The sequence below is a fragment of the Convolutriloba macropyga genome, chromosome 12, assembly GCF_964194025.1.
Source record: "Convolutriloba macropyga chromosome 12, txConMacr16.3, whole genome shotgun sequence".
Lineage (NCBI taxonomy): Eukaryota > Metazoa > Xenacoelomorpha > Acoela > Convolutidae > Convolutriloba > Convolutriloba macropyga.
The window spans coordinates 7353398-7372510 of NC_134479.1; the positions used below are offsets into that span (position 1 = coordinate 7353398).

Here is a 19113-nt window from a genome sequence, read left to right on the forward strand (position 1 = left end):
AACTTTTTTCATGAAAACAAAATTAAAAATTTTTGAAGAATTATATCAAAAAGAAGTCAACCAAGGTTAGAGTATATTGAGCAGTCTGTTAGTTTCTGTTTGATCGTACATAAATATCGTAAAACGAGACATAAAATCAGCGCCTAAAACTATTCATAATCGTTATTGAGTGGAAGCAAAGACAAGCCTGATCTTCATGTTGAATCAGCCAACAAGCAAAATCTCAGAGCAACCATCTAATGAAAGCGGAGAGATATTTTAAAGAGTACTTCAATGAACGTATCATGAAAACCTCACTTCAATATATGGTGCGGAATTTTTATTTAAAAATACCACAACACCAACAACAATAACAATATAATTAGGTTTATTTATCCGAAACCACGTGAACCATAATTTTAGTTCTTCAACAACATCTTCTACATCAAGCAGCACATCGTCGCCCACAACTTCATCAACTACATCTTCTACAACCAGCAGTACATCATCACCAACAACCTCATCGACCACTTCGTCAACATCCAGCAGCACTTCCTCATCTACAACTTCATCAACAACAAGCAGCACGTCATCACCTACCACATCGTCAACTACATCGTCAACGACCAGCAGCACATCGTCACCCACAACTTCATCGACCACTTCGTCAACAACCAGCAGCACATCATCGCCTACCACTTCATCAACTACATCTTCTACAACCAGCAGTACATCATCACCAACAACCTCATCGACCACTTCGTCAACATCCAGCAGCACTTCCTCATCTACAACTTCATCAACAACAAGCAGCACGTCATCACCTACCACATCGTCAACTACATCGTCAACGACCAGCAGCACATCGTCACCCACAACTTCATCGACCACTTCGTCAACAACCAGCAGCACATCATCGCCTATCACTTCATCAACTACATCTTCTACAACCAGCAGTACATCATCACCAACAACCTCATCGACCACTTCGTCAACATCCAGCAGCACTTCCTCATCTACAACTTCATCAACAACAAGCAGCACGTCATCACCTACCACATCGTCAACTACATCGTCAACGACCAGCAGCACATCGTCACCCACAACTTCATCGACCACTTCGTCAACAACCAGCAGCACATCATCACCTACCACTTCATCAACTACATCTTCTACAACCAGCAGTACATCATCACCAACAACCTCATCGACCACTTCGTCAACATCCAGCAGCACTTCTTCATCTACAACTTCATCAACAACAAGCAGCACGTCATCACCTACCACATCGTCAACTACATCGTCAACGACCAGCAGCACATCGTCACCTACCACTTCATCAACTACATCATCAACAACGAGCAGCACATCGTCACCCACAACTTCATCGACCACTTCGTCAACAACCAGCAGCACATCATCACCTACCACTTCAGCAACTACATCATCAACAACGAGCAGCACATCGTCACCCACAACTTCATCGACCACTTCGTCAACAACAAGCAGCACATCATCGCCTACTACTTCATCAACTACTTCGTCAACAACCAGCAGCACATCATCGCCAACCACTTCATCAACTACATCATCAACAACGAGCAGCACATCGTCACCCACAACTTCCTCGACCACTTCATCAACATCCAGCAGCACTTCTTCATCTACAACTTCATCAACAACAAGCAGCACGTCATCACCTACCACATCGTCAACTACATCGTCAACGACCAGCAGCACATCGTCACCCACAACTTCATCGACCACTTCATCAACATCCAGCAGCACTTCTTCATCTACAACTTCATCAACAACAAGCAGCACGTCATCACCCACCACGTCGTCAACTTCATCATCAACAACGAGTAGCACTTCCTCTCCTACCACTTCATCAACTACATCGTCAACAACCAGCAGCACATCGTCACCAACAACCTCTTCGACCACTTCGTCAACATCCAGCAGCACTTCTTCATCTACAACTTCATCAACAACAAGCAGCACGTCATCACCCACCACATCGTCAACTACATCGTCAACGACCAGCAGCACATCGTCACCTACCACATCGTCAACCACATCGTCGACAACAAGCAGTACATCATCACCAACTACTTCGTCGACTACGTCATCAACAACGAGTAGCACTTCCTCCCCTACCACTTCATCAACTACATCGTCGACAACCAGCAGCACATCGTCACCTACCACTTCATCAACTACATCTTCAACAACCAGCAGCACATCGTCACCAACAACCTCATCGACCACTTCGTCAACATCCAGCAGCACTTCTTCATCTACAACTTCATCAACAACAAGCAGCACGTCATCACCCACCACATCGTCAACTACATCGTCAACGACCAGCAGCACATCGTCACCTACCACATCGTCAACCACATCGTCGACAACAAGCAGTACATCATCACCAACTACTTCGTCGACTACGTCATCAACAACGAGTAGCACTTCCTCCCCTACCACTTCATCAACTACATCGTCGACAACCAGCAGCACATCGTCACCTACCACTTCATCAACTACATCTTCAACAACCAGCAGCACATCGTCACCAACAACCTCATCGACCACTTCGTCAACATCCAGCAGCACTTCTTCATCTACAACTTCATCAACAACAAGCAGCACGTCATCGCCTACCACATCGTCAACTACATCGTCATCGACCAGCAGCACATCGTCACCTACCACATCGTCAACAACTAGCAGCACATCGTCACCTACTACTTCATCAACTACATCCTCAACAACCAGCAGCACATCGTCACCGACCACTTCATCGACTACATCGTCAACAACCAGCAGCACTTCGTCACCTACCACTTCGTCAACTACATCTTCAACAACCAGCAGCACATCGTCACCGACCACTTCATCAACTACATCCTCAACAACCAGCAGTACAACATCACCTACTACCTCATCCACAACCAGTGTGACTGCTACAACAGGGGAAATCCGTGCACCTTCTAGTCGTTCCACAGGCCTAACAAGTGCAATGTAAGTTTTATCTCTTCTGGTTTCAACTTTTTTTCGTTTTCAACATATAACACTGTAACACAATTTAATGCTTACATCCGTTCTTTAGCACAAAAATTTAGCTTATTCAGCAAAACTATTGCGTGGAGTTTTTTTTAAAAAAAACTTCAATGCTGTTCGATATGATAAGTCCTGCTGCAAATCCTGTTGGCCTTCTTAAGTAAACGAACTCGAATGTAAAAACTATTGCCCGTAGTCAAACGGTTATAGATATAACTGTTTTCAACTAAAATAGCACCGGGAAACACATCTATCTTCCCAGGCTGAAGTCCCATACGGAAATCAACTCTGATCAGACCAGACAGTCCTCACGGTAATGGCCATCAACCAGACAGCGTCAAATGAAAAATTACTTCTGACGAGAGCACAAAACGAAATGACCTCTGCTCAGACTTAAGTGCGCTCAAAATGTTTTCTGCGCTCGACGTCTGCACACAATGGCCTCTGATCGGACCCAAAATTGCTTGAAAGCCACATCTAATCAGACCCCTATGTGCTTTGTGATCAGACCCAAGTGCGCTCTCAATGCACAGATCAGATTCTAGTGCATTCTGAATAGTCTCTCTGATCAGACTCAAGTGGGCTGTGATCGGACTCAAAATGTCGGAATCCAAATCTGACCAGAGTATCCTGCTTTCTGGAGGTCACTTAGAGCTCGTAATTTCTGTCGCAGATGCATCAAGCGTGTCTGCTCGAGTTAGTCTGATCAGAGGTCAATTCAGCCTGCGTTCGTATCTACGCTAAACACTAAATGTACGTGGCGGTTTCGGGAAAAACCCACGGAAAAAAAACCCACCTAAAATTAGATAGAAAAAAACCACAGAAAGAAACCTGAAAGGAAAAAAAACCCACGGAAATAAACCCCCACTTGACTGTCAAAGAGATTTAAACTCAATCCAATTAAATTAATTGAATTGTATTCTAACACAATTACACAGATAGAAAGCAAAATACTGAAACAGTTTCACAAAATGACGTGTTTGAAGCAATTGTTCGCAATTACTCTAATGGTTGATATTCGTGTGCGGCACAGACAATACCTTTTATTCTGCCGTGATTCTCACGTTCTTTAACTACCTGCAACCCCCTTTTTAGACCGTAGAAACGTTGAAGTTCTTCAAACAATTTTGGAATGCTATTAAAAGCTCTGATCGAGTAACAACTTACAGTAAAAGCTAGATCAGGAATAATGCCGAGAGTCATTTGTAAGTTGGTTAAATTTGTAAATGGATACTCAATTTTTAGTAAACAACAACAACAGTGAGAAAATCAAAATCACTAAAATATCTCATTTAAATATAAAAACTTGGATTTCGTCTAGGGATCATATATGGTTTTTTTGGTTTCATCGAAGTTTCGTACTAAGAAATTGAGAATGAACTGTATGAAATCATATATGGTTCTTTGTATGAAGTCAAGGAAACTTCAACCCGTGTTATGTAAACAAATGAGTTATTGTCAGAACTTGAATCAACACTCAACAACGAGCCAAACAATATCATAACACCGTAGCATCAATGTACAGTAGTATCTGTTCTAGCTAAAAGGAGACAATAAAACAAAGTTTTTTGGAATAGATAACATAATTAAGCTGAATAATTTAACAACAGTGAAAAAGACTTCTCGTTAGTGCATAAAAAATATTTATCATAAAGTGTTGTTTACAACAAGTGTTGTTAACTCATTCGTTTCTGATATTCTTCTATCATGATTCATTAGTTTTTATTGACTACACGAGGAAAAGATAATTTATTGCATATCAATAAAAAATCGTAATTTGTCAAACTCAAAAACATACAAAGGAAAAATGCATTAGCTGAGATTTGCAAAAATTGCAATGTACTGTGCCCCTGATTTCCGCCGACGGCCTAGCCTAACTGTGAAGTTCAGGCTAGACAGAAGTACAATTAAGGCAGAGTTACCCATCTGCCTATGATTGTCTTAGGCTTTTAACTCTCACATCTAATAAATTAAAAAAATTTTGAACGGGCTTGCTCATAAAAATACTGCTATCTTACAAATACTAATTACAACGATTGATAGTGACCACACCTACTACACGGATTCCAACTCTGTTGTATTCCCAAAAAGCTCAATCAGTGAAAATTACGATCCATTTTTCAATTTTCGACTACATAATGTCGAGTCAGCCATTGGTCTTTTGTTTGGCCGAAACTTGATTGAATAAAACTCAAAGACAAAAATAATTTCCAACGTTTAGGCAACAAAAACGTTTATTCAAACTTACAAACCAAAAAGGGAGGATCCTTCGAAGTTTTTTTATTAAAGCGTGTAAACAAAAAATCAGTTAGCAACCGACTCAATTCAATTATTAACGGTTGAAAAGAATCAATTTAAAAATGTGTTCGACGCTTATAAAGTTTGACAAAATTTTCAAACAAGCAGCTAAATCTTGTTTTGGGATTGAGTGGTAAACATAAGTTATATATGAAGTTCTTTAAAAAAAATGTATAAAATTAAAGAAAACTATGCGGTAGTGGATTGACCACTCTCTAACAAAACACGTCACGGTTCAAAAAAGAGCACTTTGATTGACGACCGTTTTTTCGCAATGTTCATGCTCCTGTCTTCCAATAACGGTTACACACTAAATTGTGTTTAAATTGTAAATGATTGACGAAAATTGCATCAAATGCTCACAAAGATGGTCTCAGTTACTCAATGGGGTAATCCAAAAAAATAGCAGAAACCTACTCAAAATGGAACCAGAATGAACCAGGATGTTGCGCCAGGAATGAAAAGTGAAAATAGATATGAGTGTCTCGTAAAAATATGTGAGAATCCTATTAAAACTTTGATCTCTTTATACCGGAATGAAATTTGTGGAAAATACAGTCGAGCAGGGTTGATAACGAGTACAAAGACTCTGCTGCAAAAAAATAAGAGCTTAAGTCAAATTTGGAATAAATTCTTTTTGACAGATATGAAGGAACTGTACCCTGAACGCTGTAAGAAGTTAAAAAAGTTAGTCTGAAACAAGATGCCAGACTTTTACCGACTAAAACTTGAGAAACAAACCCGTAAGAACCCAAAAAATGTCTTGATTATTTGCGCAATGAAAGGACGGGAAAAGTTTCAACAACAGATGAAAGGGAACAAAACATTGATGTAGAAAAGTTTATTGGTAACACCGGAGAAAATCTCAGAAAAGTGAAATTCATCGGAACGGAACAAGTGCACAGGTTTTTCAAATCAAAGTGGCCCATGAAGCAATAAAACATGGAAAAGTAAGTTTAGTAAGGACTGCTCAGATTTGACAATTTTAAATCAAACATTGAGAGCTCTGTAATTGACCCAATTCCAACATCAATTTGCAAACGATGCTGGGGAACAACTTTTTTCTCAGATCCAAACAAAACTGATAAAGTAATGTCGGTTTACATAGAAGTGGTCGAAATAGAGCCATCGAAATATTTACCAACTATCATATTTCCAGTTCGAGTAAAGTTTTCACAAATTTATTCACCCCAGAGTCAGGCCTACATCCTTGGAAAAACTAAAATTCTGACAAATCAATTTGGTTTCTGACAGATTGACAGCGTAACAAAATTAACCAATAAAAAACTCAAGTTCTAAGAATTTTTGACAGAAAGTGATCTCACCTTGACATCATAACAAATTTCGGATATAGCAATAAACCACCTGTTTTGACCTACGGACCAACAATTTCAGTTAGGGTAAAATGACTCCTAAATCAACAGAATTTTAAGTACATTTTTTATATTAAAAAAATTGAGGGCTTTAGTCACTATTGCGAAAAAATTGACAAGCACGGTGTTGCATTCAAATGAACTGGCAAAAATCTCATCAGATATGTTCAAGGCAAAAAAAGATCAGCTCTTTAAATAACCAAATTGAATTTGTTGCCAGATAAAGCAAAGGTCGCGAAACAGTTGTGCAAAAAACTAACCATGGTCTGGTCCTTTTCCCTATCTGTGGACACCGTCGCCGTCATCGCCGTTCACAGAGGCACCACTGCCTTGAACTCCTCTTCCATTTCCCGAATTTTGGACAACATCGACGTGTCCATAGTTCACATTTTGCGAGTTTCAAAAATAAAATAAACGGCTATGAAAGTGGGGAAAGATCCTGTTGAGATTCAGATCCCCGTATATGGTGGGCGCGCGGTTTGGGCGGAACGGGCGGATCGGGGCGCGGGTGGTGCCGAACGGGCGGGTCGGGGCGCGGGTGGTGTCGAACGGGCGGGTCGGGGCGCGGGTGGTGCGGAACGGGCGGGTCGGGCGGGGCTGGGTGCTGAGACGGTGCTGCGACGGATCTCCTGTGTTTCCTCATACAAGTAAGTTGGGGCGCTCGGGCTGGGCTGGGTGGGAGGGGGGCTTATATGTGTTTCATTCTGTGGGGGGCTTATCTGTGTTTCAAACTCCGTGAACTACCGCCGATTTAACTGTATAAAGCTGGGTAACGTGTCCTTGCGGCGTGCGGCGGGGCATTTGCATGCAATTTTTCATGCAATTTCCTCATGGTCTTTTTTTGCTACAATCGAAAATTTCAATTTTGCATGAATTTGGTCTGATCATGGTAAAAATCAAGTTCTATTCTGTCAAGCACAAAATCATGATTTAAAAAGTTTTTCTGAATTTGTCCTGCTCATAAAAACCTATAAATGGACTGCAAATGTACTGATCCAGAACTGATTTTGTGAGTTAATATGGGAATGTAAAGATTCAGCGCTGAATTGTCCTGGTATTAACTCAGTAAAATAACTGTAGTCCGGAAAGCTCTTTGAATTTAACTCTATAATCGACATATAGCAACGTATAGTAAAGGAACAACGTATAATTGTAACGTACAAGCATTAGCGATGGTCATAGCAACAAGTGAAAGCTTAGACGGCAAGGTTTTTTCGATGCTCTTTTACTGGTTTTTTGTCTGATGTTATTGACGTAAAATCAGTTCGTATTCAATCGGCAATTGTCTAGAAAACCTAAAAATATTAAGCCGAAAACCAGCTTAATCGATACATATCATGGTTATATTTACTTAAAATTAGGTTAAATGAACTTTTTCGGAACTTTCTACGTATTTTAGAACATATTTAAATCTTATTTGGAACGATTTATATGCAGATTTGAATACTCGATTCTGATTGGCTAATAATATCTCGCTTACTTATTTACTTCGTAACATCCTCCGGCCCGGAAGAAGATGTTGGGAAAACTGGTACAAGTTTTACAAGCGGGCGGACGAGTGAACCGGTCGACGTACGTAAAACGGCGGAGCGCGCGACGCTATCGGAGCCGTAACGGAGTTCCACAATCCGAGCGGTTGGGTAGTAACCCCTAGGGTTGGTTTCTTCAACTATCCAAACCAAGTCACCGGTCTTAAGATGTTGCTCGGCAGGCGTCTGCCACTTAGAGCGTCGGTTCAGTGTCGGTACGTACTCTCTGATCCAACGGGACCAGATCGCATTAGCGTACGACTGCGCACGGGCGTAGCGTTTACGGTGGTCAAGCTCATTATTGCCGACAACAGACGGAATACCGGTAGAGTATTCTCCTAAAAGAAAGTGGTTGGGCGTTAAAGCGTTCAAATCGCACGGATCGGCGCTTACGGGTGTTAAAGGACGCGAATTGAGGGCATTCTCCACGAGACAAAAGGTAGTATGCAGTACCTCATCCGTGAGGCGACGCGTGCCAAGAATAGTGTACAACACGCGTTTGAAGCTGCGTACCAACCTCTCCCAGATACCACCTTGATGTGGTGCACTGGGTGGATTGAACCTCCACTTTATACCTTTGTGAGCGAGCTCAGCTGCAATGTTGACAACGTTCCACTTTTCAATGCTTTCTCGGAGTTCTTTCTCCGCCCCAATAAAGTTAGTGCCATTGTCCGACCAAATCATGGCAGGTGTACCCCTACGTGACACAAACCGCTCAACTCCCATAACATAAGAACTGGTGTCCATGGATGTAACTATCTCGACATGGACAGCGCGAGTAGTGAGACAGGTGAAGAGGAAGCCCCACCTTTTCTCAGTAGTTCGGCGGACAGTAACATAGAATGGCCCAAAGTAGTCAACGCCAGTGTTCGTGAAGGGAGGAGACTGGTAAGCAAGTCTCTCCTTAGGTAAGTCAGACATGATTGGTTGCATAGTTACAGCTTGGAATTCTCGGCATCTTAGGCAGTGTGCTTTGATGGAACGCAAGGATGATCTTAGTTTCAGTACTGTGTAGTGTTCCTGCACAATTGATCTTAGGTATTCAACGCCCTGATGGTAATGCTTTACGTGCGTGTGTTCAAGGAACAGTTTTACAAATGGATGACGTGCATCTAAGATGATTGGGTGCTTTACATTAAACCCAACTTCAGTTAACCGCTTGATGCGGCCCGTGGAACGGATTAGCCCATTTGGACTAATAAACGGTGAATGTGGAGCAATTCGGCTACTCCGTTTAACGAATTTATTGTCAAGAAGATCTTTTCTTTCGGCTTCAAAAGACTCTCCTTGCACCAAGTACTGTAGATGACGCTCGGCTTCGTCAAGCTCAGTAGGATCAGTAATGCTACCATCGGGGTTACGGTAGCCGGCATGTTTCGGCAAAAGCCGGAGAACGTATGCGGCAATGCGCAAGTACTTTTGATAAGAACTAAACTTATCAAATGGGAATAACGACGGAACGGGAGTTGTCTGTTTTTTAACAGATGTAGCGAGAGAGACAGTGTCTTCTATGATGACTGCTTGGTTGACGCCAAGTTTGATGTTATTAATGACGTCTTTGTTCGGTACGAAAGGGAACCTTGTGTTAATTAAGAAATGTGGACCATTGACCCAACTGCTTAGTTGCAAAACCTCAGCGGACATTCCACGCGTGCCAGCGTCAGCTGGATTATCCTTAGTTGCGACGTGGTTCCATTGGTCAACGCTGGTATACTCCAAAATTTCACAAACGCGGTTTGCAACAAAGATTGGTTGCTTTTCATTAGAGTTTATCCACTGAAGAACGGTCGTGCTGTCTGTCCACATGAATACTTGGTTAACAGTTACAGTAAGTGCCTGAATAATTTCGTTCTTCAGCCGAGCGGCAAGTAGAGCTGCTTGCAATTCCAGTTTAGGGACAGTCATTGCTTTCATTGGCGCCACGCGCGCTTTCCCCAAAACAAACGCAAGCTCTGTTTTTATCTTGCCCGTAGGGGTTGTTACTCGGGCTCGAAGAAATGCGACGGCACTAAAAATATCCTGGGAACTGTCACCGAACATATGCAACTCTGTATTATGAAAGGGTCCACTAAAGTAACTTCGAGGAATTTTGATGTTTTCAAGCTTTGGTAAGTCAGCACTCCAGACCAAAAATCTTTGAACCATGTCCTGTGGGAGCTCGTCATCCCATTGCTGTCCTGTGACACGCCAGATGTCTTTTAAGAGCAATCGCGCACCGACGGTAAACGGCGCGACAAGACCAATGGGGTCAAAGACTTTCGAGACAAGACTTAGGACCAAGCGTTGCGTGAGGGACTTGGTGATAGCGCAGCTTGTACCCCTACTCACTAATAAAGTGTCATTAGTGTGATCCCACTTTAACCCTAGCACATGCGATGAATCCTCCTGACATGAAACAATAACCTTGGGCTCAGTAGATTGAGGCGAACCATCAATTCGATCAGCCAGATTTTGCACATTGCTTACAAACTTTGTAAGCTTGAACCCACCGAGATGGAGAAGATGTACCAATTCCTTCGATCTATTGATGGCTTTCTCAGGAGACTTCATTGAGTCAAGGTAATCGTCCATGTAGAAGTTTTCAAGGACGGCTTTTGCAGCTTCGGGGTAAAACTTGGCATTGTCTCTCGCAGTGCGTTGTAATGCATAGTTGGCGCATGTGGGCGAGTCTTTAGCCCCGAATATATGGCGCGTATATTGATACACTACAACGTTAGTTGTGGGGTCCTCCCGCCACAGAAAGCGAAGTGATGGTTGATCTGATGGTAATGCACCAACCTGTAGAAACATTCCCTCGATGTCGGCAGAGACGGCATATGGATGTTGTCGGAAGCGAAGAAGTACGTAAATAAGGTTTTGGAGCAGATCAGGGCCAGTGAGCAAAGATTTATTCAGTGAGGCGCCATGAAACTTTGCTGCTCCATTGAGCACCCTACGCACCTTACCCGGTTTGTTCGGGTTTAAAACCGGATGGTGGGGTAGGTACCACTCTTTATGGGACCGGTTCTCAACCTTGTGAGCGTCCGGAACCTCAATTACATACCCCTTATTTAGGTCTTCCTTGATGGTACTAGTATACTTCTCTCTGAGGTCTACATCCTTGGCCAAACGTTTTTCGAGCGATTTTAGTTGCACAAGGGAGGAGAAGTAATTATTTGGGAGCTGAATGTTGTCTGCTGCCCACAGCATTCCGACATCGTATCTCAGGCCATTGTGTATGGTGGTACTCTCAAGGATCTCGTGAGCCCTTGCGTCTGCTGCAGATCTGGAGTCGACCTGCTTGTTTGCCCCGAATGATTCAATGTCGTACCATGACTTTACTTGACTTGCTAGCTCATTGTCATGTTCGATATTCATTTTAAAGCACGTTGAGGTTAAACAGGAACTTGATGGTAACGGACCGCTTAAGACCCAACCTATGGGTAAGCGTACGGCAACGGGTGAACGCTTCTCATCGGCAGAGAAGTATTCTAACGGGCGGATGGCATGATAGACATCTTGTCCGAGTATCATCTCAATGTCTTTATAGGAATATGTCACGGGATCAAGGACTGCTAAGTGTGGGTAAGTCTCTTGCAGGGCCTGTACATTAATTATATCTGAGCCGACGTTCAGACTCTCCTTAACGAAAGGGTTGATGGTAAATTGTTCGAAATCTTGATGTTCTCTTGGTTTCACAGTAACTTCAACAATCCTAGTGTCAACTACTTCTTCGGTATTAATACCCTTGACAGTTAGCTTTAGTGCTTTACCGTGCAAACCGAGTCTATCTGCGAGACTACCGGCCACCCAAGAGTTACTGCAGGCGGTATCACACAAAACTAAAGCCTTGGTATCTAAACCGGACGAATTGACCAACTGCAATTCCGTTACCTGAAGGAGCCCCTTTACATCAGTAACAGATGACATTGTTGTGGTCCTATTAGACGGCTGTTGACTAGTAATTGCTTTACTTTGAAATGTGTTGCCAGAAGACTGGATAGTATTGGAATTTGTCGACTGTTTTGTTGGGAAAACCCTATCTGCTCCATGCAATAGTGTGTTATGCGAACTATTGCACCCTTCTGCTCGACACTTTCTTGGTTGAGGGCACTGGCGGAATGTGTGCTTGTCCCGTAAGCACGAAAAGCAAAGTTTGTTATCCGCCACCAACTTAGCTCTCTGGGTTGGAGTCTTTTCCTTGAAAACTCGACACTCCCATAGCCGGTGGTTACCTTTGCATACAATGCATCGAAAGTAAGTATTTGTGGAAGCAGATGGCATTTGCTTCTTTGTTTCCCTTTGTTGCGAATTTGATGCAAACACTTTTGAGGCTGTTTTGGTCTTTGTTACTGAAGTGATGTTCTCTTCAGGTTTGGCCTTGGTTGCGCTTTGTTTCATAAGATCATGGGCCTCAGCCTTTTCTTTAAGCCAATCGTTAAAATCAAGGAGGGTAGGCTTAACCCAGTGCTTCTTAACCGTAAAGAGTGACCATGACTCTTTCATGTTTGGTGGTAACTTCTGTACCGCTTGGTTAAGTAGGGAAGCGCTCTTCAAATCAGCATCATATGATAGTGACTTAAAAACCCCAACGAGGCTGGATATGGCTGCAGAATAGTTAATAATGTTATCACTATTGTGCATTTTAAGAGGCGGAAAGTTGCTTAGTTTATCCAAGTGTGCACTTACGACTGCCTGTGGCTGGCCAAATTTACGTTCCAAAGTCCTTAGTGCATCCTTGTACATTAAACCACAGTAAGCAAACTCGGCGATTGCAATCTTTGCTTTACCGGTGACGAGGGTTTTGAGGTATGTCAATTTAACGTCATCAGTTAGCGATTGCGAGTCAATCGCGCTTTTGAATTGACCATACCACTCGTGCCATTGTAATGGATCGCCATTATACTGAGCAAGTTTCCATTCTGGCAAGGGGTCAATTTTCTTGCTGGTTATTGCATCAGCTAATTCCCTAATCAAGGACGCATTGTCCGGTATCGGAGGGGCAGGTGCAGACACCTGCGGACCACTCCAACTCAACGGAGTGGGCCCAACATAAGGGTATGTTGGCTGAAAGACCGGAGTGGCCAGACCAGGTACAAAATTACTTGTAGTTGGAATCGGGTTTTCCTGATGTGTGCCGGATGTGATTGCATATCAATCAAAATGGGCGAATTCGAATATATTTGTTGTGGAAAATTCGTAACTGATGGTGCGATGTGTGCTTGTACATTTGGAGCAACATTATTTACGGTGGTAGCGTCTTGGTTGACTAATGACGGTCTGTGCTGTGGAAAACGCCAATGATTCATGTTTGGCACAAAACTTTGGCCGAGAGGGATATTGGGCATATTTGGGACAGCAGCAGCAACGGAACGTACAGCTTTGTGTACTGGGTTATTATTGTTCTGGAAAGTGTTGTTGACAAGAGGAGGATTAATCAAAGGGGCGCGTGAGATGGGAGCAGTGAGGTTAGGTGCGAAGACTGGTTTCGGAATGGGAAGGACGTTAGGATGAGTGGGTTCGGAGTTGTGCTGTTGAATGTTCGGACTTGGTGGGGCGCTTGGGTGCAGGGGAACGTTTATTGCGGGGGCTGGATGATTTGTTGTCGGAAAAGGAGGAAGAGTGGCGTTTGGCGCTCGGGGGACAAAATTAATTTGTTGTCGGGAGCATATTTGCTGGGCCGAATTATTCTTGGGCAGACTTGATGTTTCAGGTCCCCTGGATTGTGGAATTAGAAGTTGTGCGTTTGGAAATAACTCTGTTGCATTATTCTGATTTTCTTGCGGTGCGAACGGCTGTGGTGGAATGGGCTGTTGAATGGGTGGTGAAGAGGCCCCTGGGGCGTGTACAGAAGGCGGCTGACTATCCGCGGTTCCTTGATTAGTTATGCTTGGATGCGCCATGCCTTGCTGGCCTGTTTGATCCATTTGCGCTCTTAGGTGCGCCTGGTACAACGCCTGTGTGTTAGCAGCAGCCAAAAAATTTTCAGGTGGAGTATAATAGGGGTCGAGTTGCTGCAAGGTCTCATTGCTTAAAATGTAATTGCCTCGACAATTTTTTGGAATGGAATGCCTTGAAATTTCAGTGTTCTGATCTTCCACTGTTTTGCCGTTGTTGTGGCTAGGACATTCTGGAGGGTCAATCATAACCTGTGGTTCACTAGTTTTCTCCTCATTGTGAAAACTTAAAGCAAGTGAGGTGTTGATCCAGTCTTGGACAGCCTTTTCACTTCTCATTGAGCTCCTAGCACTTGCAGTTGTTTCAGATTGGCTACCTTTAGAAACGGCGTCCAGCAATTCAAATTCTTGCAGAGTTGCCTCTGCCAACCGTTTTCTGTTGTTTTCCTCCAGTTCATCTAATTCCATTTGCTTTTTCTGTTTAGCAAGACGAATGGCCGCCTCATTCTGTTTTTCAATTTCTTCGCGCTTCATTTTAGCAATTACGTAGTCATGTTTACGCTGACTAGATGTTTTTGACGAGGTCATAATTGAGGGAAGTCTAGAAAGAATGGGAGCCCTTGGTTCCTGGAGCTCACTCACCTTATCATCAGCAGAGTTGAGGTAGTTTCGTGCTGAAGTGAGTATCTTGTCATTCTTAGTTGTCATTGCCTCCAAGTAAGACTCTAATGAAGGAACAAGTGCACTTGGATCCTCCGTTTTTCCAGCAAATGCAATCAGCTCCTCATTTTTGTCTACAACAGTCATAAATGCTTCGTTGCACTTTGTTACTAGGCGTTCAACTTTCACTCGCCTACTTTGACTATTTATACAATGAAGGATGTCTTCATGTATAGCATGCAATTCAGCTTCACGCTTTGACCTGGCAGCGTACAACTTTTTGACTTTTTGATCAAGACTATTAGACATCACGATGTTATTATTTCCAAGTACCAGCAAAACTATCACTGCACACGGTTATCTTTTATAAGCACACTCCAAACAAATCAAACCCACGCAAATTAAACCCAACGCAAAACGCAAAAGACTTCAAACACAGCACACTGTAAACAGTCTGTAAAACAAACCGCCCAAAGAGCAGAAAAAGTCGTCGAGCACCCAGTGCCCGACAAAAACAGAAGTGGAGCGCTGAACGCTATGCGCTCAACGCAGAGGGAGACAAAGGACACGGGAAGTCGAGCGAGGAACGCGCGACGAAACGGAAACGTGACGGACGGGAAGTCGGACGAGCAACACGCGACGCAACGGGAACGGAACAGAGGAGAAGTCGAGCGAGCAGTGCGCGACGGAACGGAAACGGGACGTGCGGGAAAGCGAGCGAAAACGCGCAACAACGAAACGGGACGGTGCGAAGGAACGGGCGGGAAATGAAGTCGGGAAGACCTATGTTAGCAGACCACAGCAAAAACTCAACCAAACAACCTAGCCGTAACTCCAGAACAAACTTAAGTCACACCCTAGGAAGAAGGAGAGAAGCTACTGCAAGACAATCTAATATAGTTCATAATGGGGCTATAACGACAAATTTAATGGCAAACTAATTTACGACAATTAAGTAGTACACTAAAAGGATGAAAAGGTTGAGAAAATTACTAGCCGTAACTCCAGAATAAACTTAAGTCACATCCTAGCAAAACCCAAACCGTAACAAACAATCAGCATACTAACGTTATTAAATAAACTACAGCAAAATTGAATAAACTACAATAGTGTGTTTGTAGACTAAGATAGTTGGAAAAGTCGAGAAACAATCCAGCCGTAACTCGAGAATAAACTTAAGTCACACCCTAGAAGGCAACAGGACCAAACCAACTAGCAATCGTACAGGTACACACAAACATACAGCAGCAAAATCAATATACTACAACAGAAGGGCTAGTAAATTAGTAAAGTTGAAAAGTCAACGGACAATCCAGCCGTAACTCGAGAATAAACTTAAGTCACACCCTAGAAAGCTATAAGACCTAAACAACAAACCAGCATACTAGCATACTCAACATACTACAGCAAAACAACAACATACTTCATCACATATGACATACTACATCGGAAATCGGAAAAGTAGCGGAAAAAACGAAAGGCGAAGTTTTTTTGGGAGAGCGACGTTATTGAAAAAAAATGTAACACGGAAAACTGAAGAGTGAAAGGACGAAAAGGACACGGGCAAAACGGTTCGTAAACGAGCGACGAAAAAAAATTATCAATATATTCGATCATTTTTTTTTTGTAGGCCGGAGGTTGTGAAAACTTTCACAACTTTTTCTGTGTAACGAGTTTCGCTCAATTAACGAACCTTCTTGTAGGAAAATTGATTTTTTTGACAAATTTGTCAAAATTTTATGCATTTGTCCAATTTTTTTCAAATTTTGGTCAATTTTTTGCAAATTCTTGATTACGGAACGGTAATCCATTAAACTGGACGATTTTAATCTCAAGAATACGGTTTATCAATATTCGGTATTGATTTTCTAAAAGCTTTTAGAAATGCCTCAAAATTGACCAAAAATTTTCAAAATTGAACAATTTAGCATTATTTTCTATCAATTTCCTCTATATCAGAAGTTGTTTTTGATATACGAACTGACTGTATCAATTTTTTTGAATTTTTGGTAAATCTACCAAAAATTTCCAAAATCGATGTTTTTTTCGTCTCAAAAATTGTTTTTTCGTGGGGCCCCCTATGAATGTTTTCTGCAAAGATTAGTTCAATTTTAATACACCATGCAATATCCAAAAATATAGTTCATGGATTGGGTTTCTTGCCGTCTAAAGTAATCTTAAAACACTTCATTGGAAAAATATATCTTTAACAACTTTGTTTTGTCTTACAGATTTTGCGTGTTCCTGTAGTGTCAATTTTTTGGTAGAAATCTGTCTCTTAATGACCCTTCTCCCTCAGTTTGAGGAGGTGGAAATGTTGAGGTAGTGATGGTGTTCTGACTTTGTATTGCACTTGTTTGCCCACGATTTGCGGCGGGTTAGAGTGACGGTCAGGTGAGAGGAGTCCCAATGAGATCCAGAGGTCCCCATTTCACCTTCAGATGAGGACTGTTGGGCTCCGTTGGCACTGGTGGTCTCGTCTTGAAGTTGATGCGGTTTGGGAACAAGTAGACTGGCAGCTGGTAGTGGTTTCCCGGCTCGTCGATTCCCAGATCTGTCAGATTACCTCGCTGTTCCGCTTAGGTGCCTCCTTCTCAAGAGGCCAGTTCTTTGGCCCGCTCCTTTGGAGTAGTCGGAATCACGGTTTCGGTGTAGTTTGGTGTACGTAAACGTGCTCGCGGCACCAATATTAACTCAGTAAAATAACTGTAGTCCGGAAAGCTCTTTGAATTTAACTCTATAATCGACATATAGCAACGTATAGTAAAGGAACAACGTATAATTGTAACGTACAAGCATTAGCGATGGTCATAGCAACAAGTGAAAGCTTAGACGGCAAGGTTTTTTCGATGCTCTTTTACTGGTTTTTTGTCTGATGTTATTGACGTAAAATCAGTTCGTATTCAATCGGCAATTGTCTAGAAAACCTAAAAATATTAAGCCGAAAACCAGCTTAATCGATACATATCATGGTTATATTTACTTAAAATTAGGTTAAATGAACTTTTTCGGAACTTTCTACGTATTTTAGAACATATTTAAATCTTATTTGGAACGATTTATATGCAGATTTGAATACTCGATTCTGATTGGCTAATAATATCTCGCTTACTTATTTACTTCGTAACACCTGGGACTAGGGTCCGGGCATCCACAAAAAATCATCTGAAAAAGTTCCATGAAATTAGGTGCAGTTGTGTTTATCAATGTTTTGGCAATATTTTGTTCCTCTATCTTGCATAATGCATTATTACAGAACGTTCGGCCCTTTTTTGTCAAAGATTTTAGAAAATTTTTTTTTCAGGAAACAAATAAATCAATGCAGCAGTATTGTGTGGTCAAAACTGTAATTTGAAAACACAAGGAATCAACATTTCTAGATTGCTCTTCTGCAGATATTTGGTATCAACCTTAATGATAAATTGAGCTTTGAGGAACATGTTGAAAAAATTGAAACCAAATTGAAAACTTTTTCCTCTATGTTTTAGAGATTGCGAGTAGGCCTTGCTTCAAAGCAGTTAATTGGAAAAGTATTTGTTCAATCTTTTGTGCAATATGCTGTTTTGATCTACTAGCCGACATTTCAAATAGGGTAAAAACTATTCACGCCAAAACAAACAATATGATCAGCATATTTTCTCAAAAATATTAATTGAGAAAAAATTGAGAGCTTAGGCGATCGAAAAAAAAAATTAGTGAAGGTGAAAAAAATTAGTGAAATTGATATTGAATGTGACTGGCAAAAAATCAGATTCATTTAAAGCAAAGACACTGTTTGCCCTGTAATTAATAACATCACAATTTTTTAGATAAAGCAATGTCGACGGAACGATTTCCCAAAAAATGTTTAGAAAAAGAGTCCGTGATCTTGCTTAGCGATGTTTTATCCTTTTGATCATGCAATATGCAATAGATTTTACGGAACTTCAGACCCGTTGTCACAACTTCTAAGAGAGCTATTTGTCAGCAAACGAAGAAATCATATCACAACTATTACATTAGTTATTCACCAATTTCACCTTGTGCAGCTGATCTGTGAATTTTCCGAGTTGCAGAAAACAATTTATTGTTGTTATTTATGAAATTGCCTTTTTAGCAGATTGACGGGGCTCTTATGGCTTAATTTCATTTAAAATTGGAAAACTGCCGTATTTTAGTGGATTAGGGTGTAATTGTATGTCTGTAAAATTTCTTTTATTCTTTTTGTTGAAATCAAAAACTCAGCATAATTTTTTTTACAATACTTTACAGTACGATTTAGTTTACCTGCCTTAAAAGTTTTGACTACTCTATCAAAAACTATAAATAGAGATTACGGGTGCTTATTTAGAAGCT

At 41.8% G+C, this 19113-nt stretch overlaps 1 protein-coding gene across 1 annotated transcript in view; it reads left to right on the forward strand.

Moving 5' to 3' along the window:
* Nucleotides 1–19113, forward strand: part of LOC142350961 (uncharacterized) — a 114093-nt gene that overhangs the window by 78161 nt on the left and 16819 nt on the right. The window contains exon 11 of the mRNA XM_075402988.1: nt 403–3003. Within this exon, the coding sequence (XP_075259103.1) occupies nt 403–3003 (2601 nt within the window). The remainder of the gene's footprint in view (nt 1–402; nt 3004–19113) is intronic.